At 44.8% G+C, this 21,875-nt stretch overlaps 1 protein-coding gene across 1 annotated transcript in view; it reads right to left on the bottom strand.

The window, feature by feature from the left end:
• Nucleotides 1-21,875, bottom strand: part of PITPNC1 (phosphatidylinositol transfer protein cytoplasmic 1) — a gene marked incomplete at its 5' end in the record, with an annotated part of 242,850 nt that overhangs the window by 106,157 nt on the left and 114,818 nt on the right. Inside the window, 2 exons of the mRNA XM_084237063.1 lie at nt 4,727-4,826; nt 18,494-18,642. Of these exons, the coding sequence (XP_084093189.1) occupies nt 4,727-4,826; nt 18,494-18,642 (249 nt within the window). The remainder of the gene's footprint in view (nt 1-4,726; nt 4,827-18,493; nt 18,643-21,875) is intronic.

Consider the following 21,875-nt stretch of genomic DNA (forward strand, 5'->3'; position numbering starts at 1 on the left):
CCATAGGGTGACTGGATGAAATAAGAGATGAATAATCTTTCAGTGTATGACTAGCCCATGAAATATTCAGGATATAGTTGTACTAAAAACTATTAGCTGTTAATCTGAAAATCCAGATTTTACGGGGCAGTCTGTATTTTACTTGCTAAAATGGGCCACTTTTCCACCCCGGCACATCATGATCAAGCAGTCTATGTAAGATGCTACACAGAAGACTAGAACTCTGTCCCTGAAGTTCAAGGCCTTGATCCAGAGATCAGGGCCTTCCCTTTCATGTTGAATTGCTTGCTTGGCCAGACTCCATGGTGCCATTCATTCTGCCCTCTGTCTGAACTTCTGCTGTCAGCCTGCTCATCCAGCTTAATGGGCAGGTCCGGTGTCCCCTGGCCTGGGTGGTGGCCTGTCCCATCTTGCCTCCAGAAAAAATCATGACTTGCTCTTGACTCCCAAGTTTTGACTGGAATGTCTAGCTATTTCCCATCAGACTGTGACTCCCCAGAGGGCTGAGTTATTGTTAATGAAGCCTTCAAGGGAGCACGATGCTTTACACCTTGTTGGTACTTAATGACTGTTAGCCTAAAATTGAAAGATGGTATCATGGGTTAGATTGTGTTGTTTCCCGTGTCTCCCTCTCCACTCCCCCACCCCCCCATTTATCTTGAAGTCCTAACCTCAGTTCTTCAGAATATGACCTTATTTGGAATGAGGGTTGTTGAGAGGTGACTTGTTAAATTAGATCATATTGGAACAGGGTAATTGTTAATCTAATTTGACTGGTATTCTTCTAAGAAGAGGAGAGATATAGCAAAAAGGAATCTATGGGAAGGCACAGACACATGTGGAAGGAAGACAACATGTCAAAATAGAGACAGGGATCAGTTAGGCTGCCACAAGACAAAGGAGGAAAAGAATTCCTACCTATTCCCCTCTCCACACCCCCCCACTTCACCCCCCCCAACACCCCACTTTGCCCCCACTCCCCAGCAGGGCCTGCCGGCAAGACTTCTAGATACAGGACTACCAGCAAATAGGATTCTCTGGTTTCAAGCCACCCTGGTTTGTGCTGCTTTACTAGGGCAGCCCTAAGAAACCATCCCAAGGACTGGATATTAGGGAGCAATTAACAAACAACCCCCTCCCCCAAATGAGGGCCTCGAAGAAATCAAGTAATAAAGTCAAACAGTAGGGATGCAGATTTGACTATTCATATGTCAATTCTTTGTTTTGTTCCCAACTATTTTCAAACAGAAATAAAATATTTTGTGTCTTTTAAAAGTCTGAATGGTGTGATCAGATCTGCAGGAGTATCGTGAGGCAGAGGCTGGGCAGAAGGAAAGGCCACGAGTTCCCCCAAAATCCAACATGGCCACACAGAGGTGGTACAGTCACCGGGCTGCCCAGAGAGGTTGCCACAGCAGGGATCCTGACCATGTGTGTTCCCGTGGGGAAGGCTCTGTGAGGAACTATGGCTTCATTTTGCCCCCAGAACCTCAGTACTTCATACGTATTCTTCAAAACAAACCCAATATTATTAAACATTTCCCAGGCTTCAATTTGCTATGAATCATCCCTACATTTTATGACACTGTCACGAGCTTATGGAGAATAAAGGCCATAAGTTTGGGTCAAGTCAAGGTGACCTAAATCTGAGGCTCACTAGGCAAATAGCTGCCTTTGCGTAGTTATAGGGACAGGGTTCTCTGTGTGTCTAACTATCGATCATATTTCAAATGAAAGGTCCAAACACAAGCTTTAAGAGACATGGACATAAATAAAACCAAATAATCTCCTAGACCATTAGTACTTTATGGTCTAGTAACTGGAGCCCAGTCTGCATTGAAGGGCACTGTGATATAATATATAAATATTTATTTCTATTAATCATGGCAGCTTCCAGCATTGCACAATAAATACTAATGACAAACATTTACTGGGCACTTACTATGCACTAAGCTAAGATTTTATGCAGATTATTTAATATAATCTTCATATCACCCTTATGAGATAGTTATTACATTTTCCCCACTTAGGTTGAGGAAAGGGAGGCTGGATGGGAAGTAATTTGCCCAGATGCTAATGGAGGCAGTATTCACCAGCTTCCAAAGTCTTTATCTTGGGAAGTGTGCAATTGCCAGAGGCAGAGGCACTGGGGGCTAGTGTTGGTGGGGAACCACTTAATTGCCAGACAATGTGCTAACAGCTTTCTATACATTATATCAGGGGCTGGCAAACCACAGCCTGGGGGCCAAATCTGGCTGGCTGCCTGGGCCAGTAAAACCGTGCCAACATCTTTCTTTGTTGTCTGTGGCTGCTTTCAAAGTCACAAAGACTGCTTGGCCCACCAAGTGGAAAATATTTACCATATGACCCTTTACAGAAAAAGTACTCCAACCCCTGCGTGAGCTCAGTGGGTCCGCCACTAACAGCTGAGAGAGGAATGATCCCAGGTTTAGAGGTAAAGAGATTTAGGCTCAGACAAGTCAAACTGTTTCAGAGTAACAGTTCCCTGGCTTCTAAAATGTAAAATGTGTATTTTACCATAGAATTGGGCTTTTTTTTTTTTACATGAGGAGAAATGACACTTATTTCTATATATAGAAATGTCATTTATTTTTAAATATATTCAAATATATTTCTATCATGTTATCAAAGAAAGATAGTTAACACCCAACATTGAGGGACATCATTACCAACCATCCTTTGAGTGGAATACATTTTGTTTTATGGAAAACTTTGAAGCATTTTTATGAAAAGTACTATTCCATTTTTTTAATATTGCAAAGGACAGTTGAGAATACAGTCAAGAGCCAGCATGAACTCAAGAACTGGAATCCAGGGAGGGGGTCACATGCCTAAGAACTTCAGCTAGTCAGTGGCAGGGTCAGAGGCCACCTGAGACTTTCTCATTCCAAAGCCAGTGACACTTGCACTGGATCTGTTGGGACTGTGCCTATGACTCATGAATTCATTCTGTGATTCAGTAACTACTAATTGTTCACCCACTATATGTGAGGTTACATGCGCACACAAAGGACATGATGAATCATTTTCTTCCATTTCTCTCTTACTGTATCTCTCTTTGCTTTGCTTGTTTTGATTGAGACCAAAAACTCAACTCCAGTCCAGCTCAGTTAACCCTTTTCTTGTTACCACAGCTTGCTCTACTGGCTGTTGGGAAAATGATCAAATGAAGACTCCACAACACAATGATATTATAAGATTCTTCTCTCCTCCCCTCCTATGTTTTCAGTTTTATGTTGATGACTCAATAGGTTCTCGGGACTCAAGGCACTGATAATGTCCATCCCAGAGCTCTGAGTAAAACAATTTGCAAGGAGGCCTGCCCCGTTTTAAGGTTCTCCAGGAAAGGATCAGGCCACAGCCTACCAGTCTTAGCACAACCTCCCATGGATAAAGACCATCATCTCTTTAATACCACATTTCTAGAAACTATTTTTCTATTACAGTGAATGATCAAGCTATCTAAAATATAAGCAAAAGTTAATTATGTAAAGTGACTATCAAGGCATTTTAAATTAACCTTCATATTCTTGAACAAATGAGAACATTCAAGTTATTGCATTATATATAACTGTGTAATAGCCTAATTTAAATATTTCTGATTCTAAATTACCCCTCTATTTTTTTTTATTATATTGATAAGATGAAAAGTACAAGGTACGTGCCAATTACCCCACTGACCTTAGGCTGAATATATAAAAAGGATTAAATGAAACTTACTGTGTATTCTAGTTTCAGATGTTCATTTGGTCAAGATGGAAAAGAAAAAAAAGAGACAAAATTATGATTGAGATCATGCTCAGATACAATGGAAAACCACAAAATTAACAAATAGTGGCAAATTATAATTATTAAAAATGCGGTAGAGAAATCGCCCCAAAATTAAACTTCGTAAATGGTGACTGTCTCCCTGTTTGCTCTTGAAACTCTTTCATAGGCTATTTCTGTGGTTGGGCTGATAAGGGATGTCAGACAAGATTCAATTTAGCATATAGGCTTGTGGCTAATTAAACCCAAAGAGTTGACATTATAAAAGCAGAATTAAAGGCTAATCATTTCAGTAGAGCATTTCATTAACCACAAAGGAAATCTTTTAAGTGGAGAAACAGCTTTTGTAACCAATAAGAACTTGATATGATTTTCAATGGGATCTTGAATTGGGGGGGGGCACTATTTCTAGTTCAGTCCCAGCAGATAGGTTACTATCACCCCACAAGTGAGTAGAAAAGGGTCCTTAAAGATGTTTCTAATATACAATTGCAAAGGAAGTGGTTTGCTATAGAGAGACCCAGCAGAATCTACACAAATTATAGTCAAGATTGGTTGACTGTTTTTTTTTTTTGGTTGGGGAACTGTGAAATAAACAAATCAGATTAATTACTTATTTATTAACAAACCACACCCCAAAATCACATGGGGAACATTGAGGAAACAGGGAGAAATAAGAATAAAGTAGACTGTAAAAATGTCACCAAAAAGAGCTTCAATTCCTTTTCGCATAAGCTACATCATTTTAAGAAGGAAGATGGAAGGGTTTAGCTCAAACCCTACCACCCACTTCCTGTGAGAAGACCTACAGGATGAAGGCAAAGGGTGAGGGACATATAATGACCCCACACATCCCTGCCTGGGTCATCCACCCCAAATCAGTGGGACCCCACCACTGCTCTATCTTCACATCGCACAGGTGACACACTGGTCGCACCAAGAACTTACCTGTAATCGTGTAGGGGTAGTAGTTCCAAGCCTTCTCTGTGACATAAAATATTTTGGGAACAACAGCTCTAGCCCAACTAGGCAGTTTGCTAAGGGGAAAGAGAGAGAGAGAGAAAAAGACTAAAATTAGAGTCTGTTCAGAGGTTCATCGTGCAACCACATCATTCTGGATAAATTGACTCTGGGGCATCCCTTCCTGTCTCTTTGGTCGTTACCATAGTTAACTGCTTTCTGCACCTGTTCATGTGCTCTTGAAATGCATGAAGGCAGGGTACAGTCTAGTTGAGGGGGACCTCGTAAGATTGTAAGCTTGTTCTCTTTGATTTGCAAGGACATGAGAATTCAGGGTCTGGGAGGCACTACTTGGGGGCTTGGACCAGCCTGACCCTTGTTTCTCAGGGTGATATAGTGGAAATAGTATAAAGGGATGTTTAAGCCTGAATATGGGTATAGGTGGGTTGGGGGCGAGTGGGGAGACAGTGGCAGATGTCAGAACCAGGTGTCAGCTTAACAGTCCATGTCAGCAAACTTTCCAAAATGAACTAAAGCAATGGAGTAGCAACTTTGAGATAGGAAGGATGAAATACAGCCCCCTGAAGACTGCAGCAGGTTGATGCGTGTGCCTCTAAAGAGATATAGGGTGTCACTGGTGGCACAGGGGCTAAGTCTCAGCACTTGAGGCTATCAGCAGCCACTGCAGCACGAGTTCGATCCCTGGCCAGGGAGCTGACCCGCACAGCGCAGCAGACCTCTCCTGTCTTGCCTGCTGCTCCCCTCAATAGTGTATTTCAGTGGATCCACCTGTTCTGCTCCCCACTCTGTCTCTGGTGAATCCTCTTATCCCATTCTACCCTCCGCACCTCTGGCCTACACCCAGCTCTTGCATGCATAGATAAATAAATCTTTAAAAAAATTTTTTTCTTCAAAAAAAAAAATAAATAAAGATATATCTATCCATGTCCTAGACCCTGGCACCTGTGAATGTAGCCTTATTTGGAAATAGGATTTCTGCAGATGGAGTTAAGGATCTCAAGATAAAGTCAGCCTGGACTTAGGGTGGGTCCAGACTCCAATCACAGGCATCTTTATAAAAGAAAGGACTGGAGATGCGAGACACAGAGGGACAGGGCCCCTCAAGGAAGGTGGGGCCGAGACTGGCTGGCCGGCCACAGGCCCAGGAGCTCTGAGGGTGGCTGCCCCAGAATTGGGGAAAGAGGCACCGAACAGACCCTCCCTCGGAGCCCCACAAGGAAACGCAGCCATCATATTGGCTTCAGACTCTGGCCTCCAGAACAGTGAACTCCTTGGTGTGTTTCAAGCCACCCAGTTCGTGGCCACCCTAGGAAACGAACACAATGAAAACCATCCCAGGGAGCAGGGAGATGGGCAGCACTGGCAGAAAATAAATTCTCAAAACAAGGAAAGCCCAAGGGCACAGGTCCCCCAGATCTTTTGTAAACCAAGTACAAATTAAGTTTTGTTGTGTTGTGTTGTGTTTTGTTTTCCTTCAGAGGCAAGTTCTACAGCCCAGAGAATTCCTTATATTACACTTAAATATGTAGTATGATATATCCCTTCACTGTGTCTGCAGGATTTTATTTCCCCGCCAGCACAATGCCCTGGGGTTTTCTATCTTTCCAGATGCTCCCATTTTGTGTCTCTCATTCTGGTGTCCTCGGCTCCGTGTCTGGGATGCCTGTGTCTAACAGTCATTCGGAGCCGAGAGATGACGCACACTCTCAGCTCCTGAGGGCTGCATGTTGGCAATTAGAACATCAAGAAGCAGTTTTGAATTCCGAGCGGAGAAAACTGGGAGGGGGTGGGGAGAGAGTGGAGGCGGGAATCAAGCTCATAGAACCCCAACTCCAATTCCTCTCAGACATGGAATTTAAGGGACAAGCAGAGCCAGTAAAAGATGGTGGAAGCTGGATGTCTTCTCTAATTGTTTCTCTTCTTTCTGACAGTCGCCAGGCCCTGCTTTGAAAAAGACAAATATGTACTTTCAATGACTGGCCAGGCCTAACCCAAAGCTCTGGGTGGCTTATCAAGGCGAAAACAAATGGGGAGATGGAAGCTCCCCTGAAGTGGGGTGAAGTCAGGGGAGTGTCAGGCAAAGGCTGCTGCCTTGGGTGGGCTGGGAGGCGTGAGGCCCAGCAGGTTTATAATCCACAGGCCAAATCTCTCGCTGCGCTAATGCAGAATTTCTCACTCCTATAAAATCATCTCTGCAGCAACTGCTCGTTTACCTTCCAGTGACACAGCTCCAAAGACAGGGCTGCTTCCTACAGGGGGCCTTATAGCTTTGCCTGTGATTTCTGCTATGGGTCACTGAAGCTGGAATGCAACCGGGGTTCACACGGAGAGGGGGCACCTGCACTGGGTCTGCTTGCAGGAAAGGGTCCTGAGTAAAACTTCCCTCCTTTCAAGGCCCCAGTCCCAGAGCAACACGCCAGGGGCAGTGGAGGAAGATGTGGCTTCTGCTCACCACCAAGTGGCTTTCTTCTGCTTTGAATGCACTGAAACAGGAGTGTAGTGTCTCCCCCAAAGTAAGCTCAGCATGATTTAGCTTAGAAAAAGTGCGTGTGTCTCCTACGTCCCTCAGGACCCAATCTCTATTTCCCTCTCCAGGGCAGGGGACCTAGGTACACCGCACCCCGCCAGAATTCGCTGCGTTCCCTGCATAGCCCTCTGGAGCCAAGTTCTCTCCCTTCACGTCATTCCCTACATTATTTTAAAAGCCTCCCAGAAGAACCACATTCCTAAGCAACAACATTTTCTGGAAGGAAGATGAAAAACACTGGCAATTTTCCACTCATGCTGAGACTTTTCCTGTGTGTCAAGGGTCAGGACTCCAGACTCCAGCTTCTTAATTTTAGCCGTTTAATCCACCGAATCATGCAGGACTATAACCAGTTCCCTTTTCCAACGAGAAGCCCTAAAACACGCCCATTTAGGCCAAGATGGCCAAAGCGCTTTATGCGACTCTCCTGAGTCTGGAAGGGAGGCCTTCCAGGCCTAGCGACTTCCAGGCCAGGTGCAGAAGCCTTTGCAGAAGTTCCACGACCCACTATAGAAATATCCCAGACCCACTAACAGACCTCCCAGCCCCTGGTTTCCCCAGAGCATGGCATGATTCAAATCGTTTTTGTCTGAGAAAGAGAAATTTATTTTTCCCTACAGCAATGATGTATCAGGAAAATGGAATTAAATTAGTCCCCGCTGTTGCTGTCACTTTGGTGATGTACACTGTCGCACAGCCTGCGATTCTAAGGGGAAGTCTGCGCTCACACACACGACCAGGTGTGTGACAAGAGCCCTGCTCCCAGGAGGCACCACGCTGGACTCACATCCTCTGCAGGTCCACTGGCCAAGACCCCCCACCGCCACCCACCCAGCCCAAGGCCCAGCTCAGCCAGGTTTGGGCTTCACACACACTGAAGGAAGAGAAGAACAAACCTCTAGAGCTTTTGCGGAACGGGAATGGACACTGACAGGCAGCGATGCCTTCTCTCAGTGCCTTGTCGGTGCTTCCCAAAGACAGAGTCCCAAGTGTCTGGTCTCTTGACTTTTACACTTTAGTATGAACTGAGAACATGGCAATGACACAGCTTGTTGACCAGTGTGTCCCAGGTGGTCATCTTAGAGCAGTGGTTCTCAGTGGGGGTGGGGAGATTCTGCACCCCTGCCCCCACAGGGACATGTGGCAAAGTCTGGAAACGTTTTGGGTTGTCATACCTGGGGGGATGGAGGGGGTAGGTGGGTCAGGGGTGTGACTGTCCACCAGGGGGTAGAGGCCTGGGATGCTGCTCAGCACCCTACAAAGCAAAGAATGATCTAGTTGGCCCCTAATACTGATGACGTCAAGGCTGTGAAATGGGGTGCTAAACATAGTGGATACAACATTTTCACATCTTCCCTAGTTCTCCCTAAATCACCACCGAGCTGATCAGGAGGCCCCACAGCAGCATAATCTGAACTGGTCTCCGGTTAAGGGGGTTGACCTACTTCATAGAGTTTCTAGAAGTGAAACCCAAACCGTCCCTCCATGAGACGTTTCTGGTGTTTTACAGCCCAAGGGATCACAAATTCTCCCTGATATCTAATCTCACTTTGCAATTCCTGTTCTTTTGGGACAATGTTTTGGCCCCAGGAGTCAGAAAACATCATTAGGCCAAATGCGGTCTCAATGAAGTCTAATTTCATTTTCTCGACAGTGAACAGATTAGAAGGACTTCAACTGGAAATGCGGGGCTTAAACATTCCCAGCAGAAAGTGCTTCTGCATTCTCAAAAACGGGGCTTCCTCGGGATTTTCTTCTGTCCAGTGTGCCTGAAACCTGTCACCCTGTATCATGTCCTCTCCACTGCTCCAGGAAGGACATTCTGACCTTTTGTTTCTTCCTTGTAACCAAATCTGCCACTGGATGATTATTTGATATTGATCAATTGTTCCTACCCAGGCCCATGCACTGTGATTTCTGAGGCCTTTAAATTCCCTCGCCAGCAGCTGCTGTGATTTATTCGCTGACTCTTCTTAATGGCTGTCCTGGCAGATCTTTTAGGTCTGCTCTTAATGTAGTTCTTTGCAGGGTGGCAAGAGAAGAGTGGCATTTCCAGACAGAGCCCTCACCTATGAGATGCAGGGCTGTCCGGCTTCACCCCCCCGGGAGCTCCCTTACCCTGGCCACCACCTCCACTCTCCCTCCTTAAAAGGACAGTTTGTGCTGGAGTTTTGGAAAAGAGGCCAGTTTGGTGCAGGTCCTCGGAGAGCTCGCTCGGACAGCACTAGTGTGACGTGGCCAGTACCAGAGGAGCAGGGGACATGTGTCCACATCATGTGTCGGGGGCGAGGCAGAACCAAGGTGGGGAACACTGGCTGGTGCTCTGAGAGACCCCAAACAGACCTCCCCATTGTTTCTCTCATTCCCCAGGGGAGTAGGTGAGGGACAGAAGAGAGGAGCCCTGCAACATGAGAAGCCCTGGAATGTTCCTGAGTGTTGCGATGGGGACAGAATAGAATGGCACAGACTGAAAGATGTGTCGCGAAGAAGCCCCGACATACCCCATTCTTCGCATTCCCCCCTTTTTAATTATATACTTTTTCTTTAATTCTTTCCATATATTTCTGAATATCTAATACTATTAAATTAATATATTACATATGAAATATTTACATAGAATATAATAGTAACTACTCTAAAGTACATGATGTTCTATTATATATTTCGGCTTCTGTGCACCGTCACTTCCAACTAGAATGCAAGTCACACCAGGACAGGGGCCTGGAATAAAGGTGGCCGGCACACAGCAGGAGTTCAATTAATATTTTCCGAATGAATGAAGGCCATCGCTGGTTATTCAGAAGTCAATAACGCCACGAAGAGCCTTGAAATAGCTCTTCAGTCAGAATCTCAGGCTCTGACACTTTATGACCTGTTAGCTGGGTGGTGGCCCCCTCAGAGCCACAAGAGTCTTCGCACTGAGCTCTCACTTTGGGGGAGATCTGGGAATGGGATTGAGTTGCTTGGCATAAAAAGAGAGGCCCAGGCCCTGGAAGCCAGCTCCTGCCCAGGAGCTGGAGGCCTGCTAGCAGCTTTGCTTGTCTGCCTTAATGGAACTGTGTCCGTCCTCTCTTATTCAGAGCCCCTAGAACCAGGAGAGGTTGTTCTGGAAGGTGAGAGCCACGTAGGGAGAGCAACGTTGTTCTCTTTGTGCAAATCAGTTCAGGCATTCGGCGGAATCACCGTTAGAAGCTGGCAACCCTCCCTGACTGGCAGCTGCCAGCACAGCCTACTTAATCCAGCAGCCGTGGTGGGGAAGAACATGACACTTCATGACTGAAAAACAAGCCTAAAAATAGGCTCCATCTTTTCTGTAATGCCCCTCCACCCCCTCCCGCACCCCCTCCTCTCATGGGCTTCAGTGGGAAGAAACTGGAAAGATGCTATAGATGATGGGAAAATCAAAGGGGACAAAAGAAAAGTCCCACCCTCGAATGATTCTGGATGACAGCTTTTATTTAGAGTCACTATTACAGAGTTTGATTAGTATCTTGCCTCCTTTCCCTGGATACCAGTTGAAACCAGGATTTTTGAAGACAAGACAAGAAATACCACTTATTTGGTTAACTGAACTGGCTTAAAAACTCAAGGACAACCACCAAATGCACGAATGCATTAGCATGAATGCAACATTCTAGATGTGTTAGGTAACTTCACAATATGCTATGTACCCAACAACGTATCAGATGCTGCAGGAAGGGTCGGAGAGAGAATGGAGAAGCCCCACACCTCCTGGGAGCTCAGAGGCAAGTACTAAGGCGATGAATGACACCATCCCCCATTAAAAATGGGCAAAAGATTTTCAATAGATATTTCTCCAAAGAAGACCTACAAATCACCAATGAGTGTATGAAAAGATGCTTGACATCATGCGCCACGAGGGAAATGCAAATAAAAACCACCACAAGACACATCGTCACCTCTTCACACCTACAAGGATGTAATCAAAAATGACAAGTGTTGATGATGATGGAGAAGATTCGACACCCTCATACACAGCTGGTGGGGACGTGAAATGGTGCAGCTGACTTTGGAAGCTGCTCTCTCCACACATTGGTGGCTCAGCATGGACGGGGAACTCAGCGGGATGCTTGTATTTTGTGTGATTTTTTTTTTAAAAAAGATTTATTTATTTATTTATACAAGCACTGGGTACAGTCAGAAGCACGGGAGGTGAGAGGATTCACCAGAGACACAGCAGAGAACAGAGCAGGCAGACTGACGAAGTACACTGCTGAGGGGAGCAGCGGGCGCGGCAGGAGAGGTCTGCGCGCCACCTGGGACCCTTGCTGGCTGTCGGGGATCAAAGCGGCGCTGCAGAGGCTGCGGGCAGCTTTGCAGCCCAGTGCTCAACTGCTGGCCCACCAGGGAGGCCTGGGATGCTTGTATTTTGGACTTTGGCACAAATGGTTGAAAGAAAAAAGGGACAACTGGGGCTACCCACAGCAGCGGTGGTGATGGCTGGGGGCGGCTGAGGTTGGAAGGATGAAGCTACTGGTTCTACTTAAAGGGAGTTGTCATCCCTGCTGGTCGTGGCCCCTTGGAACTGCCCCGACAGCTGCCCATTCTCAAACCTCCAGATAATTCCGTGAGCAGCAAACATCCTTCCATGAAATGTTCTTTTTGCTTAAAATGAACCCAGAGAGTGGGACTTGGCTATACATACACTGAGTATTTCCAGAGCCTGTGATGATGTTTCGGGAAATAAATCAATCCCACAGTTTCTGAATGTGATCTGGCTTCCCATGTCTTGATGGAAGGAAGAGCATCTACTCATCTTGCCAGCTCATGAATTCAGATCTGTAGGACAGCGGTACTTCTCTGTGGAGATGACTAAATGCACTGGAGCACCTTGGCCGCTGCCAGCCCAACTCTCAGGAACCACGTCCCGTGGCCAGTGAAGGAGCCAGAGGCCTGCTAGTGGTTTTGCTTGTCTATGAGACCTGTGCTCATACTCTTCCAGAAACGCTAAGAGCTTTTCACATGATAAAAGGACAGATCTTGTTTAGATTTGTGCCTCCTGGTTACTCATTTATGTGTGCTGGGGAGAGGCAGGATAATGTCTGAAATGCACTTTGAGCCTAAACGCTAGGGTTGAAAAGGATCTGAAAGACGGTCCAGTTTAAGCACTGATTTCATGTTTGGATCTGCTTGAGGGCAGCGGGTCATTCTCAGACAACCCCAGAGTCGATGAGGCAGCTGCTGTGCCCTCAGATGGTGAGGGCACCTAGATTTTTTCCGTAAATTCATAAGCCCAAGCCTTTCTCCTGGCGTCCTCATCCACAGGTGATGGCCCCATGATTCCCCCAAGGTCTTAGACAACACACAGGCCCAAACATCCTACTGAATCAGACATCATCTACCCGAGCCTACCTTTTCCAGGTTAAATAGCCTATGTTTCCTCAGTTTTTCTTCATATCACTTGGGTTTCTAGTCCCTTCAAGTTATAATTTTGCCTATATTCATATTAACAGGTGCCATTCAGAAACAGACAAAATACTCCAGGTATTTACAACTAGTGGAAAACTGAGCAAGGTTATCGAGTTTAGTACTTAATCTCTACTGATGCAGCGTAAGAATGTTTGCACTGTGTGTTATATATACATATATTTTGAATTATCAATTAAAAAATGACTTATTTCTTTGCAAGATTCCACTGCATCATCCTATACTTATAGAATTGGTATTTCTGAATCCAAGGACGAGCCTTGCATTTGCCCCCATTTAATTTCATCTTGTCAGAAGGTGACCTGCAGTTCCAAACTACTGAAAGTTTTTCTGGAGTTTTCTTCAACAGTCTTTCAAAATCACTATTGTTTCTTGCTGTGGGTTTTACAAGAGTTTAGATATGTGCCAGGTATTGGTAGAAAAAAAATTCTATTGGGAAGTTCAAATGCTTAAACCACACCGCTGGAATTCTTTTTGTTGATGCTATCTACCTGTTAGGTTATTAAATCAGTCACGAATCCATCTAATTTGGACAGCAACCAGGCCATATTTCTCCACCCAATTTCTTTAAAAATATTTTGTTCAATTATGGAGAATGTGAAATGTGTAAAAAAATTTTTGAAAGAGAACATTCATATAGCTACTATCTAACATTTTTTTAAATGTAAATTTTATTTTTAAATTGGAGTCTAATTGATCATTTTTTAATAATACTAATCAGTTCATGTCTTTTTTTTTTTTATACTACCCTACTTTCCAAATTATAATGATGTTTGTCTATATTTTCCACCACATTTAGGCCTTTGGTCAATTTGGAATTTATTTTTGTGTCTGGTGTGAGGTGGGAGTCTAACTGTTCTTCTAATTCAAAACACAAACTTCCCAACATCACAAATTGAAAAGTTAATGTTTCCCTTATTAATTTCTTATGTCAAAGCTGTTAAATACCAAAAACTGAATTTATTTGGGGGCTATTTTGTCCCATAGTTTTTGTTTGTTTGCTTATTTGTTCATCTTGTTCTAGTATCCCAAAGTTCTAATTAGCATAATTTTACAAAAGGCCTCAATACCAGGTAGAGTAAGTCCCTACCACTTATTCAACTTTTTCAAAAATTGTTTATTTTTTTAAAAAACCGGTACTATTGGCATTTTAATTGGATTTGTATTAAATTTATAATTGATTTGTTAAGTGATGGCAACCATCATTTCCCATCCATAGTGTCGTTTGTCTAGGGCTTTAAAATATTCCCTCTCTAATGTTTTATACTTGTCTTCAAAAAGACTTTTAAAATGTATAGATTACCAGGCACCTTAAAGTTTCTATTGTATGTGTAATTTGTTTATAAAATTCCATTTTCCATCCATTGTTACTGTTGATCTGTGTATATGGATTTCATAACTAGCAATCTTGCTGAATTCTTGATTGATATCAACAGCTCTGGAATGTCTGGAATTTCCATTAGCAATCACATTATCTAAAATGATAATTTTCCTCTTAGTGTCTTTCTTATTTTATTGCATTGGCGAGAACCTCTACACAATGTTCTATAGATGTGGTGATAACAAGAAATCCTTATTTTGTGCCTGCTTTCCAAGGCAGGACAAGTACACAAAAAGATTTATTCAGTGTTAATCTAGTAAATTTCAGGGATAAATCTGATCAGGTCACGATTTGTTGTTATTATATACTCTGAGGTATTAGACTTGCTAATCTTTTAGGATTTTCATGAGTATGTTGTTCAATGAAATTGGTTTCCTCTTTGTACTGTTCAGTTTTGTCAAGGTTCACATGGTAGGCACAGTGAACTGTCTTCCCAGCAGTCACCACCCATTTCCTTCTTTCTCAGAAGCAAGCCATGCCTCTCTCGAACATCTTTCTCCTTTTCAGCAGAGAGGAAAATCTTATATCTTATTGGTCTGAAGTAGGTCACATGGCCGTGACTGAACGCAAAGGTGTCTGGGAAAATGAGAATCCTTTCAACCCATGAATTATTTATTAATGTTTATATTTCTAAATGATGAGAAAGTTAATTTTTTGTTATCAGTTTCTTATCATAATGTTTTATAATCAGCAAACAGAATTCACAAGATGCTGATTTTCTGGTGTTTGTTGAGATTGATTTTTGGCTTAATTTGTAGTCAGTTTTTGTACCTTTCCATGTGTTTTTGGAAAACACTTCCAGAGTCTATTAATAAGTACAAGATCAGGCTTGTAATTCTTTTCTGTTTGCTAAATTGTTTGTCTACTTGATCTATCAGCTTATTAAAGAGGTATGTTAAAATCTCCTGTTCTACCATTAGACAACTTGTGATTTTATCAATGTTGCCACAAAATTATGAGCTATGTTCAGGTTTAGGATTTAATTCACAGCCTTTATCGTGACCACTGACATATTGCAATTTATTTTACCATCAAAATTTATGTTTTCTATTTACCACAGTTTATAGTCTTCTCTCTTTGCTTCCCCTGCCTTCTATAAGTTTTTCCTTGAGGTTATATATTATTTTACTGTTCCTTTAGAGGTTCCATTACATTTTTTTTTTAAGATTTATTTATGCATACAAGAACTGGGGTACAGACCAGAGGTCTGTGTGTGTGTGGGTGAGAGGATCCACCAGAGACAGAGTAGGGAGCAGAACAGACAGATGTACTGAAATACCCTGCTGAGGGGAGCAGCAGGGAGACAGGAGAGGTCTGCTGCACCACGTGGGTAGCTCCATAGCTGGGGATCGAACTTATGCTGCAGTGGCTGTGGAAGCTTCACAGGTTGTGTCTTAATCCCTTGCACCACCAGGGAGGCCCGGTTCCATTACATTTTGAATACACATACCTGCCTTAACCTTTTTTAATTAACCAATATCCCTCTGTGCTTTCTAATTAATATTAGCAACCTTGAGTGATTTTTAAAACATAATTACTACCTTCTCATCTTCTATGTTATAATTATCTATTATCTAAATTCCACAAATATGCCCCTAACTACTCATTATATTTTTCAAACTTTTTATGCTCACTCAGATTTACATAGATGTTCACTGACTTCTTTGTCATTTATTACCTCTAGATCCCTCTCCTTGTTCTCAACTTCTTGGGTTCAGATTCCTTCTACTTCAAGGAGTTCTTTCAATGTGCATCTATAAGGCGCAACCTCTGTCTTATGTCAAAAATTATTTTTATGAAGATAAACACATGCAATTTGCAGCAACATGGATGGCGCTGGAAGGGATCATGCTCAGCGAAATAAGCCAAAAAGAAAAAGAAAAATACCGGATGGTCTCACTCATAGCAGGAATCTAGAAAACTTAAATAAGGGACCAGGAAAATGAATATAAGAAAGTGAAAATCAAAATCAACAAAAAACTATGAACCAGAGACACTTTTAGGGGGGCGGGGGCGGGAGGGGAGGGATTGGGGTCAGAATGGGGGGGCTGCAATTGTATGGGGAATATAACAATAAAATTTATAAAAAAAAATTATTTTTATGCATAATTCCCAGTTCTAAGCTCCCAAGGTCACATTTTTTTAAAGACTTATTTATGCATACAAGAACTGGGGTACAGGCCAGAGGTGTGGGGGAGTGAGAGGATTCACCAGAGACAGAGTGGGGAGCAGAACAGGCGATTGATTGAAATACACTGCTGAAGGAAGCAGCGGGCGAGACAGGAGAGGTCTGCTGTGCCATGTGGGTCAGCTCCCTGGCCAGCCAGGGATCGAACTAGTGCTGCAGTGGCTGCCAATAGCTTGATAGCACTGTCTTTAAACCCTGTGCCACCAGGGAGGTCCCCAGGGGTCACATTTCCTGTCCCCTATGAGCATGTCATCCCAGCCCTTAGCTGTCCAGGCTTACTTGGTTCTGACATTCCTCTTCCTTCCAATTAGCTCATCTGCTTTCCACTCTGCTTTGAGTTTCCTCTCTATTCCTAGTACCTGAGGATTTCCCTTTCTTTGTTTTGAACTCAATTTTATATTGTTATATTTCATCCTGTGTTTGTCATAGGCGGTGGGGGAGGGTCCAACATTAATCTTTTTAGTTACTATTACTGGAAGTCCAGATATCCTATTTATAACAAACTTCCCTCTTACTGATGTTTATTATTCTCCTTTAAAATAAATACCATATATTTTGATAGAGAAAACAGACATGACAGAGACAGCTGGATACTTCTTGTGGAAAAGTTATAAAGCTTTCTAAAATTTTTCTTGAATCTGGTACATGGGGAACATTCCCCAGGCAATAACTTGGGAAAATATAATCGTCCACCAAGAAATGGAATTTTCCATAGGTTTTTATCTATTTTCTTGTACCCACGCACTTCTCTTTGCTCTACATAGGTGATCTCCCTGCTCAAATTTTGATTTAGACCCTCCGCAAGAAGAAAGCATACTGAGAAACCAGTCTCTGTAAGGAAGCCATCCCAGGCCAGACCCGGAGCTCAGCTACTCCTGCAAATCAATAGCTGGCTGGAGGCTGACCTGCTTCCAGATCCTGGGAATTCAGTGGCTCAGAGATGAACAGGATCAATCTCATTTGCATTTCATCGTGACTCAGGAATTCCCTGCACTGCATCCCTGGGCAGATGAAAACGCGGTGGCTTAATCATCCTAAGCCCTTCACTGTCAAGCTACTGGCCTGAGAGATTGCTACACATGCTACTGAAAACATCCAAGTCTCCAGCAGGAAGGAACAGGCCACTTTAGACTGCAGGAGGGCCGAGGCCATGTGAGGATGGTGAAATCCAAATATGGCTCCTTTCAGAAAAGGCACCAATCACAGTCAAGGAAGAGAATGAATAAATACTCACAAGTGTCGGTGGCTCAACAGAGGGACTGTCCAGCTATTCTGTTGGAAATGTTTTATGAATAATCACATATGGGCCAATCAGAGAGGCCACAGGTGGGGTAAAGAGTGTTCATGGGAACGATAGCAAAGAACAGACTGGTCGTGTACTGGTTCATGGCGGTAGACGGTGACTTTCAGTAAAATATATCCCATGTGACACGTGACTCAAATGCTCAGACCTAGAAAGGAACTGATGGAAGAAAATGGGGTGGCTGTTGGAGGACTGTGAGAAGCCCCAATAATCAGTGATGCCATTAGTGCTGAGAAAATAGTACAAGATTAAAGAACATATTTTGCAAAGCGTAAATGATAGTCTTGATTAGTGCTGGGTTTTAATCCTCGACTTTTTACCCCTTCAAAAGGACAGACGACAACCTCTGCCCTGGGAAGGATGGTCCACCTGAGAAACGGAGATCTGAGACGTCAGCATCACATGTCACTCTGGTCACAGTGACCATTCACTTCGTCACTTCTCTTAGTGGACACCTATGTGGCCGGTCACTCAGTAAGTACAAATCTTAGCAAGTCAAGACCCCAACGGCACACTGCAACCTCAACACTTTCCACAATGGACAGGCACGGCCATTTTTTTCCTACGACTAATACTGACAAGGGAGAAGACAGCCTTTTAATACTCTCGATCAGATTTCACCTTAAAGGGAGGGGTGGGGAAAATGAGGCACCAGCACCCCATAATGAAGATGTAGCTGAGGCCCATTTTGCAGAATGAAGGGGATTCTGGTCTTGAAAGCAAGTGGACCGGTAGTGGTAGCTGGTGCACTCAAGATTTTCCAAGTCACCTGTTGAGCCCAGACACTCTGTGTCTCTGCCCTGTGTGTGTGGGGTCAGGTGGGAGGGCTCCTGTGGAGTGAGCGAGCAGAGGGGGAGGCCAGCTGCCTTGACTTACCTGTTGAGATACACCCGCTTCTCGGTGAACTGCCCGTTGCCATGGTGAGGGTCCTCGAAGGGCTCATTCTGGACCACCTCCACCCCCTCTCCTCGGTCGCTCTGTTCGTGGCTGTGCTTGCTGATCATATACAGCTGTCCAATCTTGTACTGCAAAACACACAGACACGCGGGTCAGTCCACGCTCACCCTCGGAAAATGCCCCTTCAACCCCGTTGAGGCCCGTGACGAATAGCATCAGCGCTTTCACCGAGAAAAGAAAGCAGACACGTGGACCTAATGTTGCTTTTCCAGAAGAGAGAGGAATAGAGCTGGTAATGAGAAGTGGGAATGGTGTTGTAGGGTAAGGAAAAATATCAGGCTTTTCTGCCCTCCCGCCATCAGGATAGATGAGGGAACCCTGTGGTCCTGAATGCATGCCTGATGGCGGCACCTGCAGTGGGTCCACCTGCGCTAAGACTGTGCTTTTAAGGGCGGCGTCACGGGGACACCAGGAGAAGCCAAAGCAGAAGCCAAAGCAGAAGCCGAAAGAGAAGCCGAGAAGCAGCAGAACGAAGGCCAGAGAGTCCAGATAGAGTGAAGACTTGCACCCCTGCCTGCCATATACCTGGGGAACCCCAATAAAAGACCTACAAAAAACCACTGAGGACTCTGACTCCTCCTTTACCCGGTCTGCATAGGATCAAAGAAAACCTGCCCTGTGGTCTTCCTGACCCTACAGGTGTGTTTTTGGGAACATTTAGCATCACCTTGGCGAAGCTTCCCTGGGGTGACTGGCAACTGACCAGGCTTTGAGTGGCAGCAGAGAAGTACCCCCTCTCACTCCAGCCCTACAGGGTTAAGTGGAGCCCAAGTCCCATTTGACCTGGTGTAGGGGCAGGAGGACACTGAGCAGGATTTCTATGACCTGAGCAGACGGGGTAAATGAGGAAAGAGTCCTGGAGCCCTCAGTGGCTTTTCAGGATTTTATTGGGATTTACCAGGTACACGGCAGGCAGGGGTGCTGGGGGGCCAGGAGGCTGGCAGGCCTCCTAGTCCCCAGCAAGTCTTCACTCTATCTGGGCTCTCTGGAGTTCTCTTGCGTTCTCTCTGCTTCTCCCGTGGTTCTTCCGTTTGTTCTTCTGCTCTCTTCTCTGTTTCTGCTGGCGTCCCCATGACACTGCCCTTATAAGCAGCATGAGCCCAGATGAATCCCATCTACATATGCTCACACCCCACTCCAGGTGCCCGCCATCAGGCATGCATTCAGGACCACAAGGGTCCATCATCAATCCTAATGGCAGAAGGGCAGAAAAGCCTGATAGTTTACTTACCCTACACTTGGCCAAAGACAGGCTAGGATATGTTATTCCTGTCCCTTCTTTCTGCCTAATTACATTGCTGAGCACAGGAGGGTTAGATGTCACCTGTCTCTGTTGTCACCTCTCCCAAGGTGTTCCACGCTCCTGGATGCCCTGTCCCCCAGAACAGTGGTTCTCAAAGGTGGATGGACATTAGAATCACCTGGAAAGCTTTTAAAAACTCCACATGTGCAGGCCCCACTGTGTTCTAAAAGCTCATCCACCATGAGAAAAATCTATAGAATCTTTAACTCCTTTTTATCTAATTCCACTAACAGTGTGGAGCCTTCCAGCCTGAGGTCCCAGAAGCCACATGTACTTACAGAAAATGATAATATGGGACAACATACAATACGAGCATTTTCTGTTCGCATTTTGAGCCATTTTACTCTCTTTCCTGCCTCTCTGAAAACCCTGGGGCCAGCAGGCATTTCTTCCCCCATTGAGCTTCCAAAGTGGCAAAACTAATTTGGTGGAGAAGGGGTGTAAAATGACTTTTGCACAAGAGAAGTCTGGAGAGAGATGTTTGCCTGCAGTCAGGATGATGTGACCCTGCTGTGGTCGTCCCTGCAGATGTGGCATGAAACACACACAGTGTCATCATCACCAGGGACAGGGAGAGGGCTAATGACAACACTGGGCCGTTCCCCAAAGAGGCCAGGACAACAGGGCTGTAGGTCTCCAGTCTATATGCAGAAAAGAGAGAAGTGGGTTTTAAATGAACAAATCAACAACGCAGTCAGTTCCAAAGCTGAGAGGACACATGCGTGCGAAGGCCCCTTTCGTTCCGAGGCAGGTGTGGGGAGAGGAGTGTGAAGAGAATCTGAAAGGCTCTGGTCTGAGGCCAGCCCCAGGGACCCGGCCAGTAACCATGACAATGTCTTCTTCAAGACAATGCTCCTGATGTGCCACTGCCCTTCCCTTGACAGTCTACAGGATTGTGTGCATGCACTTGGGGGGCGGGGGGCGGGGGGCGGGGGGCGGGGGGCGGGGGGCGGGGCGGGGTAGAAGGGTGCTGAGGATAAGAACAGGAAGGAAAGAGAGAAATCAAAGTTTAAATCTATTTTTAAAACTAATTTTGGGATCAGAAACTTGACCAGGCTTTCCTTTGTAAGTCCTACTCTTCTGCTCATAAAAACTCTCCCTCAAGGAAGAAGGCAGAGGTGCAACCTGGGAGATACACCTGGGAGATAAGTGTCCTGGCTAACGCAGGCCGGCACGCAAGCCAGGAACAGGATGCTCAGTGGCCCATGAATAGAGACTTTACTTACTGACAGTTGCTTTGTACTTGATTATCTACAGTGGCATATTACTCAGTCATAAAAAAGGATGGAGACCATATAATCATAATCACTTAACAGGATGTCTTCTGAGAAATGGGTTATGAGGCAATTTTGTTGGTGTGTGAACATCAGAGTGTCATAACACAGGCCTAGGTGGCACAGTTTGCCACACACAGCTTTGGGCCCACTGTCTGTTAAATGGCCCAAAGCTGGCAGCTTATGTGACAGTTAAGTGACACTTGACTGCGCTGCTTGCCAAGTATTACAGGCTGAACGCCGTCTCCAAAATTCAATGAAGTCCCAATATCTCAGAGTGTGACCTTATTTGGACATCAGGTCTTTATAGGGGTGATCAAATTAAATGAAGTCATTTGGGTGGGCCCTGAGCCACAGAGCCGGTGTCCTTATACAAAGTCGGGGCAAGTTGGACACAGAGACAAGCACAGAAGGAAGATGACGTGAAGAGACACAGGGAGGTGATGGCCATCTAGAAGCCAGAGACTGAGGCCTGAAACAGATCCTTCTCTTCCCACACCTACCCTGCCTTGATCCTTGACTTCCAACCTTTGTACTGCGAGACCACAAAATCCTGCAGTGTAAGCCCCATTTGTTAGGGTAGCCCCGACTAACTAATTCAATGGGTGTGGGGTTTCCTTTTGTGGCAAATAAAGCGCTTCAGCTCTGGATAGAGGTGGTGGTTACAACGCACTGAGATTACATTAGACACCACTGAATTGTTCACTTTAAAATGGCTAATTTT

Source organism: Talpa europaea (assembly GCF_964194135.1).
Source record: "Talpa europaea genome assembly, chromosome: 7".
NCBI lineage: Eukaryota > Metazoa > Chordata > Mammalia > Eulipotyphla > Talpidae > Talpa > Talpa europaea.